This window comes from Anomaloglossus baeobatrachus, chromosome 10 (genome assembly GCF_048569485.1).
Source record: "Anomaloglossus baeobatrachus isolate aAnoBae1 chromosome 10, aAnoBae1.hap1, whole genome shotgun sequence".
Lineage (NCBI taxonomy): Eukaryota > Metazoa > Chordata > Amphibia > Anura > Aromobatidae > Anomaloglossus > Anomaloglossus baeobatrachus.
In genome coordinates this window covers 184,722,923-184,747,914 of record NC_134362.1, presented here as the reverse complement: position 1 = coordinate 184,747,914, position 24,992 = coordinate 184,722,923, and the positions used below count along the sequence as shown (strand labels likewise).

General features: G+C 50.8%; 2 protein-coding genes across 2 annotated transcripts in view; one reads left to right on the top strand and one right to left on the bottom strand.

Annotated features, from left to right (window-relative positions):
• CTU2 (cytosolic thiouridylase subunit 2) overlaps window positions 1-467 on the bottom strand; it is a 49,636-nt gene extending 49,169 nt beyond the window's left edge. Inside the window, exon 1 of the mRNA XM_075325891.1 lies at window positions 359-467. Within this exon, the coding sequence (XP_075182006.1) occupies window positions 359-417 (59 nt within the window). The 5' untranslated portion in view covers window positions 418-467. The remainder of the gene's footprint in view (window positions 1-358) is intronic.
• Window positions 468-861: 394 nt separating this feature from the next.
• Window positions 862-24,992, top strand: RNF166 (ring finger protein 166). The gene is made up of 6 exons (XM_075326996.1): window positions 862-1,096; window positions 18,359-18,515; window positions 19,187-19,299; window positions 20,537-20,651; window positions 22,165-22,272; window positions 23,561-24,992. The coding sequence occupies exons 1-6, from the start codon at window positions 924-926 to the stop codon at window positions 23,624-23,626; spliced, it is 732 nt and encodes a 243-aa protein (XP_075183111.1). The 5' UTR covers window positions 862-923; the 3' UTR covers window positions 23,627-24,992.

Here is a 24,992-nt window from a genome sequence, read left to right as displayed (position 1 = left end):
TGCGGAGGCGGCCATAGACTACCCCAAAGGGACACTGAGGAGGCGGCCATAGACTACCTCTAGGGGACACTGAGGAGGCGGCCATAGACTACCTCTAGGGGACACTGCGGAGGCGTCCATAGACTACCTCTAGGGGAGACTGCGGAGGCGGCCATAGACTACCTCTAGGGGAGACTACGGAGACAGTCACTGACTACTTCTGGGGGACACTGCGGAGGCGGCCACTGACTAGATTATCACTAGGGGGCACTGTAGAGGAGGTCACCGACTATCCCTTGGGTTCACGGTGGAGGAGGCCATATTGGTTGTCACTCAACTTTCCCAGTCTCCTGAGTGACAGCTCTACCACTTTTCTCACCTCTCACTTTTCTCCTCTTTCCCCCAATCCAATTCCTCCCCTTCCAGGACTTCACACATAGCTGCAGCGTGCACTCCTGGCAAACTCCGGCGCTGGCTGATGACGTCACTGGCACGGGTGACGCCCAATGCCGGCGTCTGTGGGGTTATAAGGCACGTTTCCTAACAATAGGGATACAATAAATGCTCCATTCATCTTATAGGCCACCAACGTTACCGATTTCTCAGACTACTAGAAGGGAACAAGGCACAAGTTTTCTGTCTAAGCCCCAAACACCCAGGCTTGCCCACACTTAAAATGGTGGATTAGCCCTCAGGCGTACACTGCTTCCGCCTCTTCTCTTTTCGGATGTATTATTTTGCCCTCTTGCGATATAAATCTGCATATTTCGCTCTTCTGGGTTGCATTTCATGTAAATAATGAGGTTTTAATGCTTCGTGGGCCCTGTGGGGTCTCTATGGTGACGCGTGTCGCGCGGGTGACGTCACACGGCGGCGCAGAGGGATGACGCGTAGTGTTTATGTCCTGCTGAAGCCGCGGAGGTGACGGTGCTTGTGTCGCGGTCATGGCAATGTTCCGTAGTCTGGTGTCCTCGTCCTCCCAGCACCGGCAGCAGCACCACACCCACCAGAACCAGTCCTCGCCGTCGTCCGCAGACAGCCTGGAGACGCAGTATGGCTGCCCCATCTGCCTGGAGGTGTATTACAAGCCTGTGGCCATCGGGAGCTGCGGTCACACGTTAGTAATGGAGAGCAGGGGGGTGGGGGATGGGTCACTCATTGTCGGGGGCACCTTATATACCATTTCATTGAGCCCCTCCATATTATAATGTCCCCTTAGCCTCTGCAGATGGAGACTTATCAGATACCATTAATTCACGCTGCATCCATGTTTTCAGGTTGCCTCTTTCGATGGTATTGTGGGGGTGGGGGCTTTTCGTTCAGGATAGGCCACCTTTGCCCCTAACCCCCAACCCTCCATGTTCTGCAGAGGGTGCATTCATTTCTTCATGGTTTCGGCATCTAAGATCCTGTCCCAGGTGCTGCAGAGGAATTTGGGAGTTCAGCTCCGGGGGATATTGGAATTGATGACCTCTGTTAATAATTTTGTGTCATTATTTTGTGCGGTGCATCACACTGGTGCTCAGCCATTTCTACAGTCCAGTCTTGTGTATTATCAGTGCCTTATGTTACTGCTTTTTGTATTCTCCTCTGGTGTCTGCTGTGCTCATTCTCAGAGGAGCTTAATGTCTGATTTCTTGTTAATTGTTGTAAAGCTGCAGACCGCTGTGACCTGTGCGTGATCCTGATTTACACTACAAGTGGCCTTATTCTGTTGATCGTGTGTATTCCCTCATTATGACAGCAATCATCTTTATAAATACATTACTGATCCTACGTTACCTCCTGTATTATATTCCAGAGCTGCACTCACTATTCTGCTGGTGCAGTCACTGTGTTAATACATTACATTACTGATCTTGAGTGACATCCTGTATTATACTCCAGAGCTGCACTCACTATTCTGCTGATGCAGTCACTGTGTTACTACATTACATGACTGATCCTGAGTTACCTCCTGTATTATACTCTAGAGCTGCACTCACTATTCTGCTGATGCAGTCACTGTGTTAATACATTACATGACTGATCCTGAGTTACCTCCTGTATTATACTCTAGAGCTGCACTCACTATTCTGCTGGTGCAGTCACTGTGTACATACATTACATTACTTATCCTGTACTGATCCTAAGTTACATCATGTAATATACTCTAGAGCTGCACTCACTATTCTGCTGGAGGATTCACTGTGTACATACATTACATGACTGATCCTGAGTTACATCCTGTTTTATACTCTAGAGCTGCACTCACTATTCTGCTGGTGCAGTCACTTTATAAATTACTTATCCTGTACTGATCCTGAGTGACACCCTGTATTATACTCCAGAGCTGCACTCACTATTCTGCTGGTGTAATCCCTATGTACTGTACATACATTACTTATCCTGAATTATGTCTTGTATTATACACCAGAGCTGCACTCGCTATTCTGTTTTACTGATCCTGAATTACCTCCTGTATTATACTCCAGAGCTGCACTCACTATTCTTCTGGTGTAGTCACTGTGTACATACATTACTTATCCTGTACTGATCCCAGGTTACCTCCTGTATTATACTCCAGAGCTGCACTCACTGTTCTGTCAGTGAGCTTGTGGTCCCTGCACCCCTTGGTTTAGATCAGCTGCTATAGTTCAGTGGGTTTGGTGCGTTTTTCCTACATTCACTGACAACTGTACAGTTCACTCCTGTTGTGAATATAACACTTCCCACAATGCAAATTACACGAGCTTTGTTCAGAGACAGAACCTGCAGAGGCTGCTGTGTGTTTTTTAGCGTTGAAATCTGCGGAACTGAGATTTCAGCTCTGGAGTGCAATACAATTTATAAAGAAAGCCAAAGGTTGGAGACCAATTTTCTACTTTGTTGCATATCACTCCCATATCAACTTACACCTTTTATATATCGGGATTGAGAGGGGAATCTTCCATTTTTGCTGGAGTGTCCCTTTACATTTTCTCCGGCCTCCTGCCTGTGCCTGGCCACTGCTCATAATAACTCCCTTTATATTCATTTGTGTCGTTAATGGTAATTAATCTAATTTCCCCCGTAATCAGATTTCTCCATCGCTGTGCAGAGATCGGCCCTTCTGGCTCATAAACAGAATGTTAAAATTGCAGTTAAATAGATTTGTCAATAATATCTATATAATATTATATATATAAAAAAAAACACAGTACAGCCCAAACGTTTGGACGTACCGTCTCATTCAAAGAGTTTTCTTTATTTTCAGGACTCTGAAAATTGTAGATTCACATTGAAGGCATCAAACTATGAATTATCACATGTGGAATGAAATACTTAACAAAAAAGTGTGAAACAACTGAAAATATGTCTTACATTCTAGGTTCTTCAGAGTAGCCACCTTTTGCTTTGATTACTGCTTTGCACACTCCTGGCATTCTCTTGATGAGCTTCAAGAGGCAGTCACCGGAAATGTTTTCCAACAGTCTTGAAGGAGTTCCCAGAGATGCTTAGCACTTTTTTGGCCCTTTTGCCTTCACTCTGCGGTCCAGCTCACCCCAAACCATCTCGATTGGGTTCAGGTCTGGTGACTGTGGAGCCCAGGTCATCTGGCGTAGCACCCCATCACTCTCCTTCTTAGTCACATAGCCCTTACACATCCTGGAGGTGTGTTTGGGGTCATTGTCCTGTTGAAAAATAAATGATGGTCCGCCTAAACACAAACCGGATGGAATAGCACGCCGCTGCAAGATGCTGTGGTAGCCATGCTGGTTCTGTATGCCTTCAATTTTGAGTAAATCCCCAACATTGTCACCAGCAAAGCCCCCCCACACCATCACACCTCCTCCTCCATGCTTCACGGTGGTAACCAGCCATGTAGAGTCCATCCGTTCACCTTTTCTACAAAGACACGGTGGTTGGATCCAAAGATCTCAAATTTGGACTCATCAGACCAAAGCACAGATTTCCACTGGTCTAATGTCCATTCCTTGTGTTTGTGAGGTAAATCCTGGGATATGAAGAGGAATTATGACTAGAAGTCATAATTGCTCTCATCACTCCCTGGCAGTGCCCCCCCTCCCTTCTTGTTCTCAAATGTCCAGCATCTGTGGAGGTGTCACATCCCACTTACACCTCCAACAGCCATCTCCTCTGATATGGAGATGAGATGATGTGAGGACAATGGACACAGGATGACTCCCTGCCGTCACCCTGTAACAAGAGTTGTATCTCATTAGCAAGGCTTGGAAGTAGCCAGACAGAACGACTCCAGTAAAAAATGGTTCATATCTCGCAAGCCATACCTCCGATAAATATGGCAACCATAAAAATGGTGTTTGCGCAGGCGGACGATGCTGGCACACCTTTTTTATGGAAGGGGGAGCTTGGGAAATACCCCAGGCGTGATATCAGCCATATGGGAACTCGTAGACAGGTCATGAGTCCCCTCGTTCTGTAGCTAAATTCATAACTGTCACAATGAGAGCATTGGCGTCTGCCTACGACGCTCCCAGGCAAAGTTATGGCCAATATCCCCTTTGCTGGATAATTCTGATCCATGCAGGGGGAGTGGCAGTGCTTCCCTGTGAGGTCACTAAGGTAGGAGGGGACCTGGATCTGCCCAGGTTGATAACCCTACTTCGGCCATTTTCCAGTGTTCTTCTGCTCGGGGGCCTGGTTGGGAAAGACCTGTGAGGGAGTCCCTGGAAACCTGGTCTACAGCGCCCCCCTGTGGCCAGACGCAACAAGGTAACTGCTGGAACTGTGTATGCCTGTTTGTAACCCATGCTTTGCTTGTAACTGTACTCTGACATATGTATATTCTGTAGATTCCCTATTGTATATATTGTAGTTCTAGTGTGCTTTAGGCTGATTAAATTATATAATTAATCTTGGGCTGTTCTGTTATCTCGATCTTGAATCCCACGTCTGTGTGTTCGGCTAATAGTTACCGTGAAGCGGTTGGTGGCAGCGAGTTGTGCCAAGGATTATTGTGGGGAGGCCAGTGAGATTCGGGAAGATATTATATATTCCGCCCGCGGAGGTCGGGGGAATATATACCTTACTCTCACCGGGGACCCTTCAATAATCGGCATAAGTAGTATAGCGGCCTCCTTGCTTATTGTCGGGCAATTCCATAATTGGCCTGACTATAAGAGGGGCGCTAGAGAGCGCGTCACGTGCTCTGTCTGTCGGTCGGGAGGTATAAAGGAGGGGTGACCCCCACTTGTTACCCCCCGATTGTGACGTACTGGTAGCCAGCGCGGGGGATTTCTGAGTGACCCCCCCCGGTGGTTTGTGACATATTGGTGGCAAGCGGTGGGATCGAGATAATAGTGTGTGTGAGTGTGAGACCCATACTCCCAGACACTAAAGACTGCCTGCAGCAGCTGTGGCTGCTGGGGTCTTCAGACCAGCTCAACACTAGAGTGTCAGAGTGCAGATACTGTAAGGTGTGTGGAGGCATCAGGTGTCAGTTCTGTGTCAGTGACCAAAAGTCTGCAAGAATGGCTGAGAGCACCAGGAGCAAAGCCAAAGGAATGGCCGATGCTCAGGCCAGAGACGATGAGGAGGTTGTCCACGAGTCCTCCAGGAGCTCGACGCCAGAAAACAGCTCTGCAGAGGACATTGCACAACCGGGCACTGCTGGACAAGATGAGGAGCAGCTCGCCCAAGGGTCCTCAACGAGCCAGATGCCAGCCCTCCGCTCTGCAATGGACAGTGAATCACCAGGCTCCGCAGCGGGCCGCAGATCACCACGTGCCATTCCACCGAGCCTGGGAGGCTCGGATAGCCTTCTTCAAATGGCTATGGCCCTTCTCCAGGCTGGAGACCAGGAGGGCTACAAGGGACTCCTGGCAGAGCACAGGGCAGAGCGGCAGGCAGCGCGTGATGCTGAGGCTGCGGAGCGGCAAGCAGTGCGTGAGGCTGCGGAGCGGCAAGCAGCGCGTGAAGAGCGAGAGCGAGAGCGACAGGCAGAGCGTGACTACCAGCTGCAGCTAGCTCAGCTCCGGCCCTCATCAGCCACACGTGACCTTCAAGACACCAAACTTCCAAAGGTCCGTGTTGAGGACTTCCCAGTGCTGGAGAAGGATGGAGACTTGGACTCTTTCTTGACTGCTTTTGAACGGACTTGCTTGCAGCACCATCTGAACAAGGACCAGTGGGCCAAATACCTGACCCCCCGTTTAAGGGGTAAGGCCCTAGATGTCCTTGGGGACTTGCCTGCTGAGGCAGATCAGGGCTACGACACCATCAAGCGGGCCCTGATCCAACAGTACAACCTCACTCCAGAGTCCTACCGCAAGAAGTTCCGGAGCCTACAGAAGGGACCAAAGGACTCCTGGGCTGACCACCGGCGGGCACTTGCCCGAGCTGCCGACCACTGGACCCAAGGCCTGCAGCTTTCCACCGGACCGGAGATCCTGGACTTGTTCATCACGGAGCAACTCTTGTGGAACTGCCCTGAGGATCTCCGCCAGTTCATCCGAGACCAGAAGCCAAAGGGGTCCACGGCTACAGCTGCCCTTGCCGATGACTACACCAACAACCGGGCCCCTGAGGCCAGGAGAGCGGCCACCAGCAGCACCTGGAGAGGGGGTAAGATGAATTCTGCGACTGCCCCACCTGCCCCTAGACTGCAGGGGGTGTCCCCCTCGACTCCCCTCTCCAGGCCCGTGGCAGAACCAAGACGGTGCCACCAGTGCAACCTACCTGGACACTTCAAGGCCATGTGCCCTCAGCGTCCCAAGGCCCCGGCTCCGTCCCCGTCCCAAGGGCCGCCCAAGGTGTATTGTGTGGGTGGGGGTGGTGGTAGGTCCCTGGACAGCTTCCAACCTGTCACCGTCGGCCAGTCTGTGACCATAGGACTGCGAGACAGCGCCTCGGAGGTGACTCTGGTGCGGCCTGAGATGGTGTCCCCCCAAGACTTGATCCCTGGAAAAACCCTCGCTGTCTCCGGGATTGGAGGCATTGACCCGGCGCTGCCTGTTGCTGACATTTATGTGGACTGGGGCGCAGGGCGAGGGGTGAGGGAGGTGGGGGTAACTGATCGGATCCCTGCAAACGTGCTACTTGGGACAGATTTGGGGCAAATAACCTCCCAGTTTGGCCCCGCCCCAAAGGCTGAACCTTCAGCCAGTGCTGACATGCCTCCGGACAATGTTAATGTGTTATCTATGAATGATGTAAGGGAGGAGGGAGTGAACTCTGATATTTCTGCTTGCATAGACACCATAGACACACACTCAGCTGCAGCTGTGACAGGGGAGGGGGTCAGAGAAAGGTGTGACCATGCCTCTACAAGTAACCAGCCTGTGAGCTGGGATCTGTTGCCCTCTGCAGGGATAAGCAGAGAGCAGGGTGCTGCAGGGGGAGGACCAGTGTGTGGGGTGGGGGCTACCACAGCAAATGTGGGGTCCCCAGAGATTTCACAGCGGGGTTCTGTTGCTGCAGAGGGGGAACAGGCAGGTGAGATTGGGGCCGGTCCAGGAGCGGAAGTGCTCCCAGGTAAGATCTCGGTGCAGGGTTCCCCCACAACCGGGGTGTCAGGAAGCCAGGTAGGTCTGCCTGAACCGGCGACTTGGTCAGGAACGGAGGAGGAGCAGGCACGACCCACGGTCGCAGCGGCTGTGGCCGCTGTCACCCGCAGTGGGAGTGCTGGAAGCCAAGGGGCCTCCCGGAGGTCCGATAGCTCTTCCCCTTCTGACCAAGTGGCAGCCGAGTCAGGTGGAGGCCAGGACACAGGTCCCGGGGTACTGACCGAAGATGTGACAGTCTCGTCGATTCTGGCCACATCTGGTCAGGGGTTTCAGGCAGCGTTAGAAGCTGACGACAGCCTGAAAGCTCTAAAGGAGCAGGCGGCACAGCCTCCCTCGGACTCGGACCCGGAGCGAGTGGTCTGGGACCAAGGACGGCTGTACCGGGCCACGGTCCAGCAGGGTTCACCGGAGGCGTGGCCCAGGGACCGACAGTTGGTGGTACCCTATCCGTTCCGGACGGAGTTGTTGCGGATCGCACATGAGATTCCGATGGCCGGACACCTAGGGATCGCTAAGACCAAGGCCAGGTTAAACCAGCATTTCTACTGGCCAAAAATGGGGGCCGATGTGGCTGCCTACTGCCGTTCGTGTGAAACCTGTCAGAGAGTGGGGAAGGCGGGGCCACACCCCAAAGCCCCACTAGTATCTCTGCCAATCATCGATGAGCCTTTCAGGAGGGTGGCTGTGGATCTGGTCGGCCCGCTGGCCATCCCCAGCAGCTCCGGGAAACGCTTCATACTGACGGTAGTGGACTATGCCACCCGGTACCCAGAAGCAGTGGCCTTGTCGTCCATTCGGGCTGACAAGGTGGCCACCGCATTGCTGGAGATTTTCTCCCGAGTGGGTTTTCCCCAGGAAATGCTCACCGACCGGGGGACCCAATTCATGTCCCAGCTGATGGAGACCCTCTGTAAGCAAGTCCAGGTGCGACATCTGGTGGCCAGCCCGTACCATCCACAGACTAATGGCCTGTGCGAGCGGTTCAATGGCACCTTAAAGCAGATGCTTAAGATGTTGGTCGACTCCCATGGGCGTGACTGGGAGCGGTATCTCCCACACCTGTTATTTGCTTACCGGGAGGTTCCACAGGCCTCAACAGGATTCTCACCGTTTGAGCTCCTGTACGGGCGACGTGTGCGGGGCCCCCTGGCTCTGGTGAAAGAGGCTTGGGAAGGGGATTTGGCCACCCCTGGAGTGTCGGTCATCGAGTATGTCATGCGCTTCCGGGACAAAATGCAGGCCTTGACGCAACTGGTACACGACAATATGGCTCAAGCCCAGGCCGATCAGAAGCGTTGGTACGACCAGAACGCTTGTGAGAGGACCTACCAAGTGGGTCAAAAGGTGTGGGTACTGGTCCCCGTACCACAGGACAAGCTTCAGGCAGCCTGGGAAGGCCCATACCTCGTGTACCAGCAGCTCAACCCTGTAACGTACCTGGTCACCCTGGACCCCGCCCGTGGAAGGCGAAAGCCCTTCCATGTGAACATGATGAAGGCACATCATGAGCGGGAGGCATGTGCGCTCCCCGTGTGCAACCTGCCCGAGGAGGGAGAAGCGGAAACCCTCTTGGATATGCTAGCCCAGGTTAGGGCAGGCGGATCCATTGAGGATGTGGAGGTTGGCCACCAGCTCTTGGAGGACCAACGGTCCCAGCTGTGGGCCACCCTCCTCCCCTTCCGGGGGTTGTTTACCAACCAGCCCGGAAGGACTGACTTGGCTGTCCATCACGTGGACACTGGGGATCATCCCCCGATCCGGCGTTCAGCATATCGGGTCTCCCTGGAGGTGCAGCAACACATGCGCCAGGAGATTGACGAGATGCTGAAGCTGGGGGTGATCCAGGCATCCAACAGCGCTTGGGCCTCGCCTGTAGTCCTCGTCCCTAAGAAGGACCGAACCACTCGGTTCTGCGTGGACTACAGGGGGCTCAATGCGGTCACGGTCGCCGATGCGTACCCAATGCCACGCATCGATGACCTGCTCGATCAGTTGGCCGGGGCTCAGTACCTGACCATCATGGATCTGAGCCGGGGATATTGGCAGATCCCCCTGACTCGCAAGGCCAGGGAACGCTCTGCCTTTATTACCCCATTTGGACTGTACGAGTCCACGGTGATGCCATTCGGGATGAGGAATGCCCCTGCCACTTTCCAGCGGATGGTCAACACCCTGCTCAAGGGACTTGAAGGGTACGCGGCCGCGTACCTGGATGACATTGCCGTCTTCAGTCCCACCTGGGAGGACCACCTAGAGCATCTAGCACAGGTGCTCAGGCGGATCCACCGGGCAGGTTTGACCATCAAGCCGGGAAAGTGTCAGCTGGCCATGAGCGAGGTCCAGTACCTCGGTCACCGGGTAGGTGGGAGAACACTGAAGCCCGAGCCTGAGAAAGTGGAAGCCATCGCATCCTGGCCCACCCCCAGGACCAAGAAGCAGGTGATGTCCTTCTTGGGGACCGCTGGGTACTATAGGAGGTTTGTTCCATGCTATAGTAGCCTGGCAAAGCCCTTGACGGACCTCACCAAGAAGAAGCTGCCCTCTGCAGTCGATTGGACAATGGACTGCGAGACAGCCTTCCGGGCCCTAAAGGACGCCCTGTCCAGCCCGCCCGTGCTACAGGCAGCCGACTTCACGCGGCCGTTTGTAGTACAGACCGACGCCAGTGACTTCGGCCTCGGTGCGGTGCTCAGCCAGGTGGACTCTGCGAGCCAAGAGCACCCAGTCTTGTACCTGAGCAGGAAGCTGTTACCAAGGGAAGTTGCCTATTCCACGATGGAGAAGGAGTGCCTGGCCATAGTGTGGGCCCTGCAGCGTCTGCAACCCTATCTATACGGGCGCCACTTCATCGTGGAGACGGACCACAATCCCCTCAGCTGGTTGCACACCGTCTCTGGGACGAATGGGCGATTGTTGCGATGGAGCCTTGCGCTCCAGCAATACAACTTCACCATTCGCCACAAAAGGGGCCGTGACCACGGTAACGCAGACGGGCTGTCCCGACAAGGAGAGGTCGCGGACGGGCGCACGGGGGAACACCGGAGTGTGCTGCCCCCTAGCGCCCTCAAAAGGGGGGAGGTGTGAGGTAAATCCTGGGATATGAAGAGGAATTATGACTAGAAGTCATAATTGCTCTCATCACTCCCTGGCAGTGCCCCCCCTCCCTTCTTGTTCTCAAATGTCCAGCATCTGTGGAGGTGTCACATCCCACTTACACCTCCAACAGCCATCTCCTCTGATATGGAGATGAGATGATGTGAGGACAATGGACACAGGATGACTCCCTGCCGTCACCCTGTAACAAGAGTTGTATCTCATTAGCAAGGCTTGGAAGTAGCCAGACAGAACGACTCCAGTAAAAAATGGTTCATATCTCGCAAGCCATACCTCCGATAAATATGGCAACCATAAAAATGGTGTTTGCGCAGGCGGACGATGCTGGCACACCTTTTTTATGGAAGGGGGAGCTTGGGAAATACCCCAGGCGTGATAGCAGCCATATGGGAACTCGTAGACAGGTCATGAGTCCCCTCGTTCTGTAGCTAAATTCATAACTGTCACAATGAGAGCATTGGCGTCTGCCTACGACGCTCCCAGGCAAAGTTATGGCCAATATCCCCTTTGCTGGATAATTCTGATCCATGCAGGGGGAGTGGCAGTGCTTCCCTGTGAGGTCACTAAGGTAGGAGGGGACCTGGATCTGCCCAGGTTGATAACCCTACTTCGGCCATTTTCCAGTGTTCTTCTGCTCGGGGGCCTGGTTGGGAAAGACCTGTGAGGGAGTCCCTGGAAACCTGGTCTACAGCGCCCCCCTGTGGCCAGACGCAACAAGGTAACTGCTGGAACTGTGTATGCCTGTTTGTAACCCATGCTTTGATTGTAACTGTACTCTGACATAACTGTATATTCTGTAGATTCCCTATTGTATATATTGTAGTTCTAGTGTGCTTTAGGCTGATTAAATTATATAATTAATCTTGGGCTGTTCTGTTATCTCGATCTTGAATCCCACGTCTGTGTGTTCGGCTAATAGTTACCGTGAAGCGGTTGGTGGCAGCGAGTTGTGCCAAGGATTATTGTGGGGAGGCCAGTGAGATTCGGGAAGATATTATATATTCCGCCCGCGGAGGTCGGGGGAATATATACCTTACTCTCACCGGGGACCCTTCAATAATCGGCATAAGTAGTATAGCGGCCTCCTTGCTTATTGTCGGGCAATTCCATAATTGGCCTGACTATAAGAGGGGCGCTAGAGAGCGCGTCACGTGCTCTGTCTGTCGGTCGGGAGGTATAAAGGAGGGGTGACCCCCACTTGTTACCCCCCGATTGTGACGTACTGGTAGCCAGCGCGGGGGATTTCTGAGTGACCCCCCCGGTGGTTTGTGACAGTGTTCTTTACCCAAACAAGTATCTTCTGCTTGTTGCCTGTCCTTAGCAGTGGTTTCCTAGCAGCTATTTTACCATGAAGGCTGCTGCACAAAGGCTCCTCTTAACAGTTGTTCTAGAGATGAGAAGGGGTGTCCAAACGTTTGGTCTTTACTGTGTGTGTGTGTATGTGTGTGTGTGTGTATGTGTGTGTGTGTATGTGTATGTGTATATATATATATATATACACAAATATAAAATTTTAGTTTTCTTATTGTCAGGCTATATGAGAGGTAGAAATGCAGGGGGTCCGATTGCTGTGATCTCCAACAAACATGAGGGGCTTCTGCCCATCACCTGTCTGTCTGGGTAGAGGCTGCGCATGTGGTCGACCGCCCCGTTCACACAATGGTCTTATGGGCTCCACCTCTGTGGATCGGTGGGAGTATCAGCAGCTGAACTCCTCAGTGATCATATATTTATCCCTATTATATGGCCCAGGGATATATGTGATTTATAAGACATCTGCGTTTAGACTGGCGCTGCATCCAGACAAGGGAGGAATGATGGACTTTTCTTGCATAACTGTAGATCTACACTATATAGAGAAGAAATGGTCACAGATCTTACACAGATCCTAATCTCTAAAGTATGGTTTATAACATCCGGCCCCTCGTCCCCTCCCAGTGTACAACATCCGGCCCCTTCCCCTGGTGTACAACACCTGGCCCCTCGCTTCCCCCACCCGGTGTACAACATCCCCCCCAATGTACAACATCCGGCAGGCCCCTCGCCGCCCCCCTCCCCCAATGTACAACATCCGGAACCCCCCCCGGTGTACAACATCCGGCCCCTCGCCCTCCTCCCAGTGTACAACATCCGGCCCCTAACCCCCCCCCTTCCTTTGGTGTACAGCATCCGGCCGGCCCCCTCGCCCCTTCCCCCCCAGTGTACAGCATCCGACCGGCCCCTCGCCCCTTCCCCCCAGTGTACAGCATCCGGCCGGCCCCCTCGCCCCTTCCCCCCAGTGTACAGCATCCGGCCGGCCCCTGCCCCCCCCCCCACCCCCAGTGTACAACATCCGGCCCCTCCCCCCCCACAGTGTACAACATCCGGCCGGCCCCTCGCCACCGCCCCCCAGTGTACAATATCCGGCCCCTCGCCCCCCCCCCTCCAGTGTACAACATTCGGCCCCTCGCCCCCCTTCCCCCCAGTGTACAACATCCGCACCCGCCATGCAGTCAGCCTTTTTTAACATGTGACAGATTGGCCAGCCGTGCAGAGCTCACCGATACCAGCACATCCTTTAATAGCCAATGGGTAACAAGTCTATTCATGACATTTCATCCTCCATCACCTGTGAGTGATATGATTGAGAAGTGGAAGGAAAAGCAGCGACTCAGCCACAATGTGGAGACCTTGTAACGTAACGTTACAGAGCAGGGGCCGAGTGCAGAAAACTCACCCCTGCTGTGCTGACCCCATAACTGCAGTCCAAACCTCCTCTCGTAACATCAGCACAAACGCTGCGCAGTGCCGAGCCGCTCCCGGCCAAGCGCAGCGCCGAGCATCGCCAAGCACAATGCTAAACCATGCATCAGATGGAGCAATGTAAAGGCGCCACCACCGGACTCTGGAGGAGACGTGTTCTGTGCAGTGACGGATCACACCGCTCTGTGTCTGATGGAGGAGTCTGGGTTTGGTGATGGAGGACGTTACCCCCCCCCTGATTGCATTGTGCCCGCTGTACAGTTTGGTGGTGGAAGGATAAGACTATGGGCTTATTATCAGGGGTCGGCCTCAACCTCTTAGGGTACCTTCACACTTAGCGATGCAGCAGCGATCCGACCAGCGATCTGACCTGGTCAGGATCGCTGCTGCATCGCTACATGGTCGCTGGTGAGCTGTCAAACAGGCAGATCTCACCAGCGACCAGTGAACAGCCCCCAGCCAGCAGCGACGTGCAAGCGACGCTGCGCTTGCACGGAGCTGCCGTCTGGAAGCTGCGGAGACTGGTAACTAAGGTAAACATCGGGTATGGTTACCCGATGTTTACATTAGTTACCAGCGCACAGCTGTGTGTGCAGGGAGCAGGGAGCCGCGCACACTGAGCGCTGGCTCCTTGCTCTCCTACCATAGCTACAGTACACATCGGGTTAATTAACCCGATGTGTAATGCAGCTACATGTTCAGAGAGCAGGGAGCCGCGCACACTGCTTAGCGCTGGCTCCTTGCTCTCCTAGCTGCTGTACACATCGGGTTAATTAACCCGATGTGTACAGCAGCTACATGTGCAGAGAGCCGGAGCCGGCAGCACAGGCAGCGTGAGAGCTGCAGAGGCTCGTAACTAAGGTAAATATCGGGTAACCACCTTGGTTACCCGATGTTTATCTTGGATACAGCTTACCTCAGCTGTCAGATGCCGGCTCCTGCTCGCTTCATTTGTCGCTCTCTCGCTGTCACACACAGCGATCTGTGTGTCACAGCGGGAGAGCGGCTTTGAAGAAAACGAACCAGGGCTGTGTGTAACGAGCAGCGATCTCGCAGCAGGGGCCAGATCGCTGCTCATTGTCACACACAGCGAGATCGCTAATGAGGTCACTGCTGCGTCACAAAAAGCGTGACTCAGCAGCGATCTCGGCAGCGAGCTCGCTGTGTGTGAAGCACCCCTTAGTTCCAGTGAAGGGAAATCTTTAAACTCGTTTTATTGAAGGTTAAGTAAGACATTACATTACAGGATAAGTCAGCAATTTGTACTTTACAAGTATACACATATACTGTTTGATAAGCAGAGTAATAAAGCAATAACAATTAAAACCACAACTATTACATTCAATCTGGCCTTAGCACATTAATCATAGCAGAGGAGTCAGATCATGAAACATATCCATTCTGGGGCGAAAGCCCACCTCAATAAGAGAAGCACAACCCAGATTACAGCGGTCTCATAATATCCCCAATACATTATATCATAAGGGTACTTTCACACTTGCGTTATTTTCCTTCCGTTACAATCCGCCCTTTTGGGAAACAGCGGAATCCGTTAACGGATTCCGCTGTTTCCCATAGACTTGTATGGTTGACGGATTGTACCAAAAGGAGCTGCGTTGCTTCCGCTGGGCGACGCTCCGTTGCTTCCGCCCAGCGGGAGGAACGCAGCATGTAACGTTATTTTGAGCAGCGGAATCCTCTGGATTTCACTGCGCATGCTCTTTTTTTTTTTTTTAAATCAAACTTTATTTTGGCTCGCGGTGGCCGAACGTTCAGCTGAGCGCCCGGCCGTCGGCAAGCGACAGCGCTCAGCTGAATGACCGGCCACCAGCATGCCCGGCCGCCGGCAAGTCACAGCGCTCAGCTGAGCGCCCGCCCGCCGGCATGCCCGGGCGCCGGCAAGTGACAGCGATCAGCTGATCACCCGGCGGCCGGCTGCAGGGAGCGATCAGCTGATCACCCGGCGGCCGGGAGCGATCAGCTGATCACCCGGCAGCCGGCTGCAGGGAGCGATCAGCTGATCACCCGGCGGCCGGCTACTGGGAGCAATCAGCTGATCACCCAGCGGCCGGCTGCAGGGAACGATCAGCTGATCGTTCACTATAGTCTGCCGCTGGTAAAACCGGGAAAAAAAAAAAAAAAAATCAAAACGAATTGCGTTGTTTTGCAGCATCCGTTGCATCCGTTGTGTCACTATATGCAACACATCCGTTGCATCCGTTACACAACGCAATGCAACGGATACCGTTCAACGCAAGTGTGAAAGTAGCCTAAGCCACATATTTCTTCTTTCCACCCATCAGAATACCATTGGTTACTATCACGCCAGTACCGACTGTAGGCTATCAGTTAGGGAGCCGGGTGATCCTCCGGTCAAGGGCGAGCCCATCCATCTACCCCATATTTTGTCAAATTTATGTAATGATCCCCTTATCTTATAAACATAATGTTCTGACGGAATTATAGCATTTACCAACGCAATCCATGAGGCTCTAGTGGGAGGGTGGATGCCCATCCAGTTTAGTATAATGCCCTTCCGGGCCAAAAATAATACCTTTTTGATTAGCAAATTTTCATTTTGGGACCAGGAGCGTACGTCCACCACCCCAAACAGACACAGAATTGGGCACAGAGCAACTCCTTTCTGAAGTATGGTGGATAGAATCGTTACAACCTCGCTCCAATAGGAGAGAATGACCCAGCAATCCCATATCATGTGCCAGAAATCAGCACCGTCTCTCCCGCATCTTGGACAACCCACCCCCACCAGATTATTCGCCTTTTTCATCTTGTTCAATCTTTGAGGAGTCATATAACTTTGGTGTATTATGTATAATTGAATCAGTCTATTATTGACTGCCGGAGAGACTAGCGTGTGGGATTCGACAATGTCGTCCCACACTACATCATCAATTTCAGGGATCCTGGCACTCCACCTCTCCCGAACAGAAAGAGGACTGGTCATGGCCTTGGCCCGGATAAGGGAGGAATACAGTTTGGAAATGAGGCCTCCAGGGCCCTGTGATCTGATAATTCCAATGACTGGAAAGGAAGAGAATCTAATCCCACGACCAGAGAACTGAGCCCGAAAGGCGTGCCTAATCTGGAGATACTGAAACCCATGAGATTCCGGCAAATCAAATTCTGCTCGCAGCTGCGCAAAGGGACGGAGATCACCATCCCGGACCAGTGATCCCAAGGAGACTATTCCTCGATTCCTCCATTCGCCAAACCCCGGCAGCCCACAAAAGTGTGGAAGGTCCAGGTTACCCCATATTGGTGTCTCAGTTGGCATATCGTGGAAACCAAAAATGGTTTTAGCCTCCCTCCAGACCCTGGCCCCCAGTTTGTGTATTGGGAGGACCCGACCCTCAGGAGCCCTCTTGTGGTCCGTCAACAATGGCCATAGGAGATCCATACCTGTGAACTTTGCCAGAAGACCCTCCGGAGAACCCCTCACCCCAGGAAGTGTCCATTGTCCCAAATATTTCAATTGTCCGGCCAGATAGTATAAGTACAGATCAGGAAGGGCCATACCCCCCATGTCCTTGGGTCTCTGTAGTTTGGCCAACTGGACCCTTGATCTGGAAGGACCCCAGACAAAGGTGACCATCAGAGATTCCAGGGACCGAAAGAAAGAGCGGGGAATCTGCACGAATACATGTTGGGTTATGTAAAGACACTTTGGTTGCACTATCATTTTAAGGAGATTAATCCTTCCCGCCACTGAGAGCGGGAGTTGGCTCCATCTATTAAATTTCTCCCCGAGGTGTGATAATAAGGGGGCAATGTTTCTTGCTATCATCTCCGAAGGGCTTCCCGTCAATATAATCCCCAGGTATTTAAAATGATCCACCACTGGAACCCTACATATGTGGGTATTCATCATTTCCTCCCTGTCCCGGGACAGGAAGAGAAGGTACGATTTTGACCAATTTATTGACAGGCCCGAGAATTCCCCGAATCGGTCGATTAACTCTACAGCTCTAGGAATGGAGGAATCCGGATCCGAAGCAAACAATAACAGGTCGTCTGCATACAGAGACAAACGTTCATCTCCCTTACGGTGTCTCACTCCCCGGTAGATTGGGTCCGTCCGAATGCGCACTGCCAATGGTTCCATGGCAAGGGCGAACAGAAGGGGGGATAGAGGACATCCCTGCCTGGTTCCCCTTTCCAAATGGAAGGTTTCCGATACTCCGCCTCCCACCTGAATGTTAGCCGTTGGGGCTTTAAGTGAAGGGAAATCTTAATGTTTCCACACAAGACATTGTGGACAATTTGTATCTTCCGGTTTTGTGGGCACAGTTTGGGGAAGACCCTTTTCTGTCCCCCATTACTAAGCCAAGCACACAAGCTCCGTACAGACAAGGAGGGAGAAGAGCATGACTGCCGCACAGAGATTGTGAGAACGGACTTTATAGAACCTCCTGCGGGGGTGATGTGTCTATATCGTGCGCGCGCTTTCTGGATTGTGGATCTATGATTCGCACACGGTTCTGGTCTGGGGGGGGGGGGGGTCGCCCCCTTCATTTCTGCACCCCTATGATAAATGGGTGCGGAGACTCGTCAGTGTTGTATTTGCTCCCTACGGCGGCAATGCTAATGTGATTGCCTTGTACTCGCCCCGTGATGAATGCTTTTCTTCCCCGCTTATGTTTCTGCCGAATGTAACGTCGGCATTTCTGAGAATTTAAAGCGAGACTGACAATATTACAGCACTCAATCTTACCCGGCGCAGACTATTCCAGACATGATGAATCCAGACGCCCGAGGAGCCTGTAATACTCTGTGTAACTTCGATTTTGGAAAGCAAAAAAAATAATGCAGTGCAAGAATTAATAAGCACCCATAGGCCCGCATTGCGTGTCTGATTTTCCCTTTTCAGTAGAATGGATGTAAGATTTGTAGGGCTCCAATGTGGGCGAAAAGCACAGCCTGCGTCATTTTCGTAAATTTTGCAATATCCATATTGATCTTTTTGAAGATCTGACCACGGAGTGGTTTTCTTCCAGGTTTTGTGGCGAGTGCCTGCAGCCGTGTCTTCAGGTGCCATCCCCTCTGTGCCCACTCTGTCGTATGCCGTTTGACCCAAAGAAGGTGGAGAAGGCGTCCAATGTAGACAAACAGCTCTCCTCATATAAGGCCCCCTGCCGAGGCTGCAGCAAGAAGGTAAGAAGCTGCCGTCTGCACCCATAATATCCCACCCAAAATAATCGGGTTTCATTGGGGGACACCATGGTCTGCTGTGTCCCGCAGTGAAGGCTCCAAAGAGATTTTACAGTGAGTACCCAAAATCTACTTTTCCCTATCTCTTCATTGGAGGACACAGGAGACATGGGGGACACAGCAGACCAAATAAAGGCTCCAAGAAAGAGATTTTACGGTGAGTACCCAAAATCTTTTTTTCTTTTGCTTCATTGGTGATACAGAAGACCATGGTCTGCTGTGTCCCCCCAATGAAGGCTCCAAAGAGATTTTACGGTGAGTACCCAAAATCTTCTTTTCTCTATCGCTTCATTGGGGAACACAGGAGACTGATCTGCTGTACCCCCCAATGAAGGCTCAAGAAAGCAATTTTACGGTGAGTACCCAAAATCTACTTTTTTCCTGCAATGTACGGATTTTCCCAGCTTCCAGTCATTCAATAGTAACCAAATGGTTCTGATAGTTATGGGCTGTGCCCATTACTCCTATTCAATGACAGAAAGCAGAGATCTTAACCTATATGGTAGATTGTGGGACTTGCCTTTATGCTAAAAAAAAAAAAAAAAAGTTTATGGCTTTTTAAATGTGAAAACTAAACAAAAAAAAGTAAGGATCCCCTTTGTTTTTCCTTACAGGTGACCCTCGCAAAGATGCGATCTCACATTTCGTCATGTGCCAAAGTCCAAGAACAGATGGCCAATTGTCCAAAGTTCGTTCCTGTAGTCCCAACATCTCAGCCTATTCCCAGGTAATCGCGCTCATCGTTTGCCGACTTGCTTTATCACTCTGTCTGGGTAACTGATTATTAGGAGGTTTGGAGTGGGGGGAAGGGTTACATTTAAATGCATTTTCGTAATTGGTTTTCAATAAAAGATTATGCACCATTTGCTTTTACAGACTTTTTTCTTGACACATTTAACTTTGATGCGGTCTGTGGTCCTAAATCAGCAAAGGGGAGCTCAGAAAAAGACATAAGAGTTATAAACTCAGGATGAGCTCACTGACGGATTCTCAGTTTCCTCATTCTGCAGCCAGCAGCACAGACTATAGAAGGAAAACGGTGCAAAATGGATAATGAAAATCAATTACATAAATTATATATTTTAGGCTCAAATACTTACCTGATACAGTGAAGCCTTTCCAAATATCCCCCCATATTAGTAATAACATGTACTTGGCCAAACACCTACTGTATTTCTAGATTGACAAGGGGGCTGGCTTTGTTAATGAGTTACCATATTTTTCGGATTATAAGACGCACTTTTCCTCCTAAAAATTTGGGAGGAAAATGACGGGTGCGTCTTAAAATCCGAATATAACTTTACCGGGGGTGCTGTCTGTGCGGCGACCGGGTGCATGCTGAGTGCCTGTGGCTTTGTGCGGGCAGCCGGGTGCCTGTCGGTGCCGGCTGCCTCCCTGTACGGGTGGCCTGCTGGCTGCCACTCTGTGCGTGCGGACGGCTGTGCGGCAGGTGTCTGTGTGTCTGCGGTCCCAGTTTCAAAAGATGGCGCTAGGAGTCAGCGCATGCACAGATGGAGCTCTTGGATGAGAGCTCCATCTGCGCATGCGCCACTCCAGGTGCCCTCATTTGAATCGGGACCACAGACACTGGGACACTCGCTGCACCGGCCTGCTGCACCACTCACTCACCGCCACTGCTGCCACCACGGACCCGCCGCCATGGATGCTGCCACCACGGACCGCTACTGACCCACCGTGGCTGCCTCCTGTGACCCCCCCCCACCCCCCCCTCCGCTTCACCACCTTTGCTGCCCCCCTCCAGTAAGACAACACTGGATTATAAGACTGACCCCATTTTTATTTTTTTTATCTCTAAATTTGGGGTGTGTCTTGTAACACGAAAAATACGCTAAGTCCCCTTGTAAACAGTTACCAAACTAAGTTTTCGTTCCATTTGTACTTTTACCTGGAGACTAATACAATGACACTGTGATTTTTTTTTTTCTTTTCTTTTCTTTTCTCAGTAATATTCCAAACCGTTCCACCTTTGTGTGTCCATATTGTGGAGCCCGAAACTTGGACCAGCAAGAACTTGTTAAACACTGCATGGAGAACCATAGAAGTGACCCCAACAAAGTGGTAAGTCCCACCGAAACTTGGACCAGCAAGAACTTGTTAAACACTGCATGGAGAACCATAGAAGTGACCCCAACAAAGTGGTAAGTCCCAGGGTCCGAACGGACCTCAGAGGGCAGACAAGATGGGACATGTTAGTATAAGTCACAAAAAAGTGTGGCCATGTTTTATTCTGCAGCTTATTCCTGACCTGCCGAAATCTGAAAGAGGGAAATAGTTTTTAAAGGGGTTGTCCACTACTTTTACATTAATGGCCTGTCCTTAGGATAGGTCATTTATGTCTGATCAGCCGGGGTCCGACACCCCGCACCCCCGCTGACCAGCTGTTTGCAGTACCAGCAGGCGGCCGGAAATGCTCAGTCCCAGAGCTGCTCCGTCTTCTGATAATGGCCACATACAGGTACTGCACATCTGCCCGCTGTGAGGTTCTGGCCGCACAATCTGCGAGCATGTCACTCAGAATGAAACCCGGTGAACCCATGACATCACTGCCACAACGCACGCCATAATGTGGGGCTTGCAGCTGTGACATCAGGGGTTCAGCCGAGTTCATTCTGATCGCATCACTCAGAATGAACACCGGTGACCCCCGTGACATCACTGACACAACGCACGCCATAATACCGGGCTGCAGCTGTGACATCAGGGGTTCAGCCGAGTTCATTCTGATCGCGTTACTCAGAAAGAACGCGGGTGAACCCGCATCTGTGTCCTATTTCCTTGAATGGGTGGCAGATGTGCAGTACCAGGCGCGACCGCTATCAGAAGACTGAGCAGCGCCGGAACTGAGCATTTCTATCCAACACCGAAAACATCTGATCGGCGGGGGTGCCCCGGCCAATCTGACATTAATGATTATCCATGTAAAAGTAGTGTATAACCCCTTTAAGGCACATTCTTCAGAGAATAGAAAAGATCATGCATTTGGGACTGTGAAATACGGGACTTTGCAAACCAAGACTTTTGTTAACCATCTGTCAGACAGTTCTGCTTTCGCTCAGACGCTTCCTGTGTGATGCAGATCAAAGTGCACACAAAAAATAGTGACGCAAGGTCATCTCGGTTTTGCAATGAGGCTACATCACCACTGAGCGATAGAACCCAACCCAAAAACAAACAAACTGTAAGCACTTGTCTAATTCTCATCCTGCAAAAGAAGGTCTAAATGCATCAGTTGCAGCCCGTCTTAATATTTAGAGCCCCCTTAAAAAGGGATTCCCTATTCAAGACCCTCCTTCATTAGCCTATAAAGAGCATCTCTGACTCTGGGGACCCTGGAGTTTACAAGTCTATGGGTGTCAGTAGGCACGGTGCAATGCTTCATGCTTCTGTACAGTATGAGGGTCCCTGAGATCATCTGATCATTGGGGGATTCTACCGCTTTAAGGGATCTCATTGATTTAGGTTAAATTTCAGCGTCCTCTTCTAACGACTGTTTAATTATTCAGTAGATAAAACTGTATGAGATTCGGTACATTGGCTTTCATATGATTACAGCTGTTTTTTTGCCTTCTAGGTTTGCCCTATTTGTTCAGCAATGCCATGGGGGGATCCCAGCTATAAGAGTGCCAATTTTCTTCAGCACCTTCTTCACCGGCATAAATTCTCTTACGACACATTTGTGGTACGTATGCCCACGAGCGAGGAAAACAGACGTTCTGCACAAATTACATTTCCTCCTAGAGTTCCTCTGGTATCGGGAGCACGTTAGAGTTTCATGGACATGAAAAAAAATATTGAGTGATCGCTCTGAATTGCTCAGCAATTTGTTACTCAGTATGTGTAATGTAATATATATATATAATATATACACACACACACACCATATTTTTCAGTTTATAAGACGCACCTGATTATAAGACGCACCCCAAATTTAGAAAATAAAAAAAAGGTAGAAAAAAAAAATGGGGTCCATCTTATAATCTGGTGAGGTCTTACCAGAGAGGAGGGGCGGCAGCGGTGTTGTAGTGGGGTCACAGGAGGCAGGGGCGATGGTACTGGGGGGTTGAGGCAGGCAAGATCCAGAAACTGCTGCAGGCCTCTGTGCTGGGGGCTGCTATGTTGCGGGCGGTGAGGTAGGGGCTATCCTTAGATAGTCAATGCGGGCTTCAAAGAAATGGCAATGCGTGCGCAGATTGAGCTATCGGCTCAATGGCAAGCCTAGATCTTATCTGCACACGCACCACGTTTGGACTATTTTCCTTAAGTCCGCTGCTGGGCTGGAGGCGGCGTGTGCGCAGATAATAATCTTTATTTCTATAGCGCCAACATATTCCGCAGCGCTTTACATGAGATCTTGAGCCAAGAGCGCCATCTGTGCACACGCCGACTCCAGGCGTCATTATTTGAAGCCGCACTGCTGACCTAAGGATGGCCCCTGTCTCATTGAACAGCGGCCCCCAGCACAGGGGACCCCAGCACAGTAGCCCCAAGCACAGCGGCCGCCAGCTCAATGGCCCCAAGCACAGCAGCCACCAGCTCAATGGCCCCAAGCACAGCAGCCGCCAGCTCAATGGCCCCAAGCACAGCAGCCGCCAGCTCAATGGCCCCAAGCACAGCAGCCGCCAGCTCAATGGCCCCAAGCACAGCAGCCGCCAGCTCAATGGCCCCAAGCACAGCAGCCGCCAGCTCAATGGCCCCAAGCACAGCAGCCGCCTACACACAGCGACCCCAACACAAAGCCAGCAGCATTGCCACTGCTACCCCTCTCCACCACCTCCCAGTAAGCCATATTCGGGTTATATATAATATGGTGTTTGGTGATGGGAGTGATGGATCCCTGCATTGTCCAGGAAGAGTTGTCATGGGATCACCATCCTCAGGCTTCTATTTTTCTCCAGTCTTTAAGGATGTTATAATGTATGCCCCTCTGTCCAATCGCTCCTATATTTTTTGCTTTTCTGTTTTTCCAGGATTACAGCATCGATGAAGAAGCAGCGTTACAAGCGGCCCTCGCTCTGTCGCTGTCCGAGAACTGAAGATCTCGGTGTCCCTTCTCGGTGTTGTCACCCACGACCGAGGCTTGTACATTCCTTCCAATACTAGCTAAAATCACTTTTTTTCCTTTTTCCCCATGCCTTTCTCTAGTAGTGTTTTTATTAGTAAGGTGGAATCTTTTAGGAATTGCTAAGTTAAATTGTTAGGCCGGATTTGTGTCTCGGTGCAATCGGATGGGGAAAGCGGGGGGGGGCAACAAGCGGGGGGCACCAGGTGCCGACGACTAAACACTCCCTTCATGCTTTTTTTTTTTTTTCCCGTTTGACCCATCGTCTATGTACTGAATATCTAAGACTTTTCATTTCTAGAAACAATCACAAAAGCGTAGTATGTAACAAAAGCAGACTGGATGGGTGCCGGCCTCCGCAGCGAACCGCTGCACCCAAGTTTCCCAAATCACAAGAAAATCTATTTCCCATTGACCATCAATTTTCCTTTGGACACTGGAGGACGAGCCATGATTAAGACATTGCAAGGTGTTGTCTCTGCATCGTCAGATATCGGTATTACCAGTTGTTAGTATTCACCTCTATAGATCCAGCAAGAAACATCCTGCAGAAATGGAACAGGAGGAATCCATAGAATATTTTCTATTTTAGGTCATTTGTGATTTTTCAAAGTTTACATATTTATCGTGTAAAGTATAAGTGATAAACGCCATCCTATGTCCTGCTGCTTACAGGGTGTGTACACTTTTTGCAAGCTTTTACACTTTGCTCCAATGCATCTAGATGGAAGCAACTCCTGCGAACCGTCTGAATGCATGTCACAAATAGGAGAGCCATCGGCCGGCATACGAGCTGTGTGCACAAAACGGTAGATTTATGGCAACGACTTTATGCAAAGTTTAGATGCATCGGAGCAATAAAAGTGGCCACTGGATGAATGGAATGGGTAGGGGGATAAAACCGGACACCTGTATATGGAGAATATTTTTTTTGAAATACTTTGTGTATTGTATACATGCATTACATATATCGCTTGTATGCAATACACTTAAAAACCCTTAAAAAAATAATCATATTATATATACATATATATACACACATACATATGAGATTTTTTGCTCCATATATATGCTTTACGTGTATTATATGCATGCATTACATAATGAGAATGTATGCAGTACATGCTAAACATATAAAAAAAACCAACCAAAATGTTCTATTAAAAAAAAAAAAATATATATATTATATGAACTTTTTTAATATTTTAAAAGTGCATTGCATACATGCCATGTAATGCATGTACATATTACACTGTGAAAGTATTAAAACAATTCTCCATCTATCATAATATATATATATATATATTATATAAAAAATGCATACCGTACACTTAATATAT

What these genes read in the sequence shown, in the direction of transcription:
- RNF166 (XM_075326996.1), top strand. Translation starts at nt 924, where the DNA reads ATGGCAATGTTCCGTAGTCTGGTGTCCTCGTCCTCCCAGCACCGGCAG. An exon ending in GCCGAGGCTGCAGCAAGAAG is followed by an intron (nt 18,516 to 19,186) that starts GTAAGAAGCTGC and finishes TTTTCCTTACAG; the next exon opens with GTGACCCTCGCAAAGATGCG. An exon ending in ACATCTCAGCCTATTCCCAG is followed by an intron (nt 19,300 to 20,536) that starts GTAATCGCGCTC and finishes TTCTTTTCTCAG; the next exon opens with TAATATTCCAAACCGTTCCA.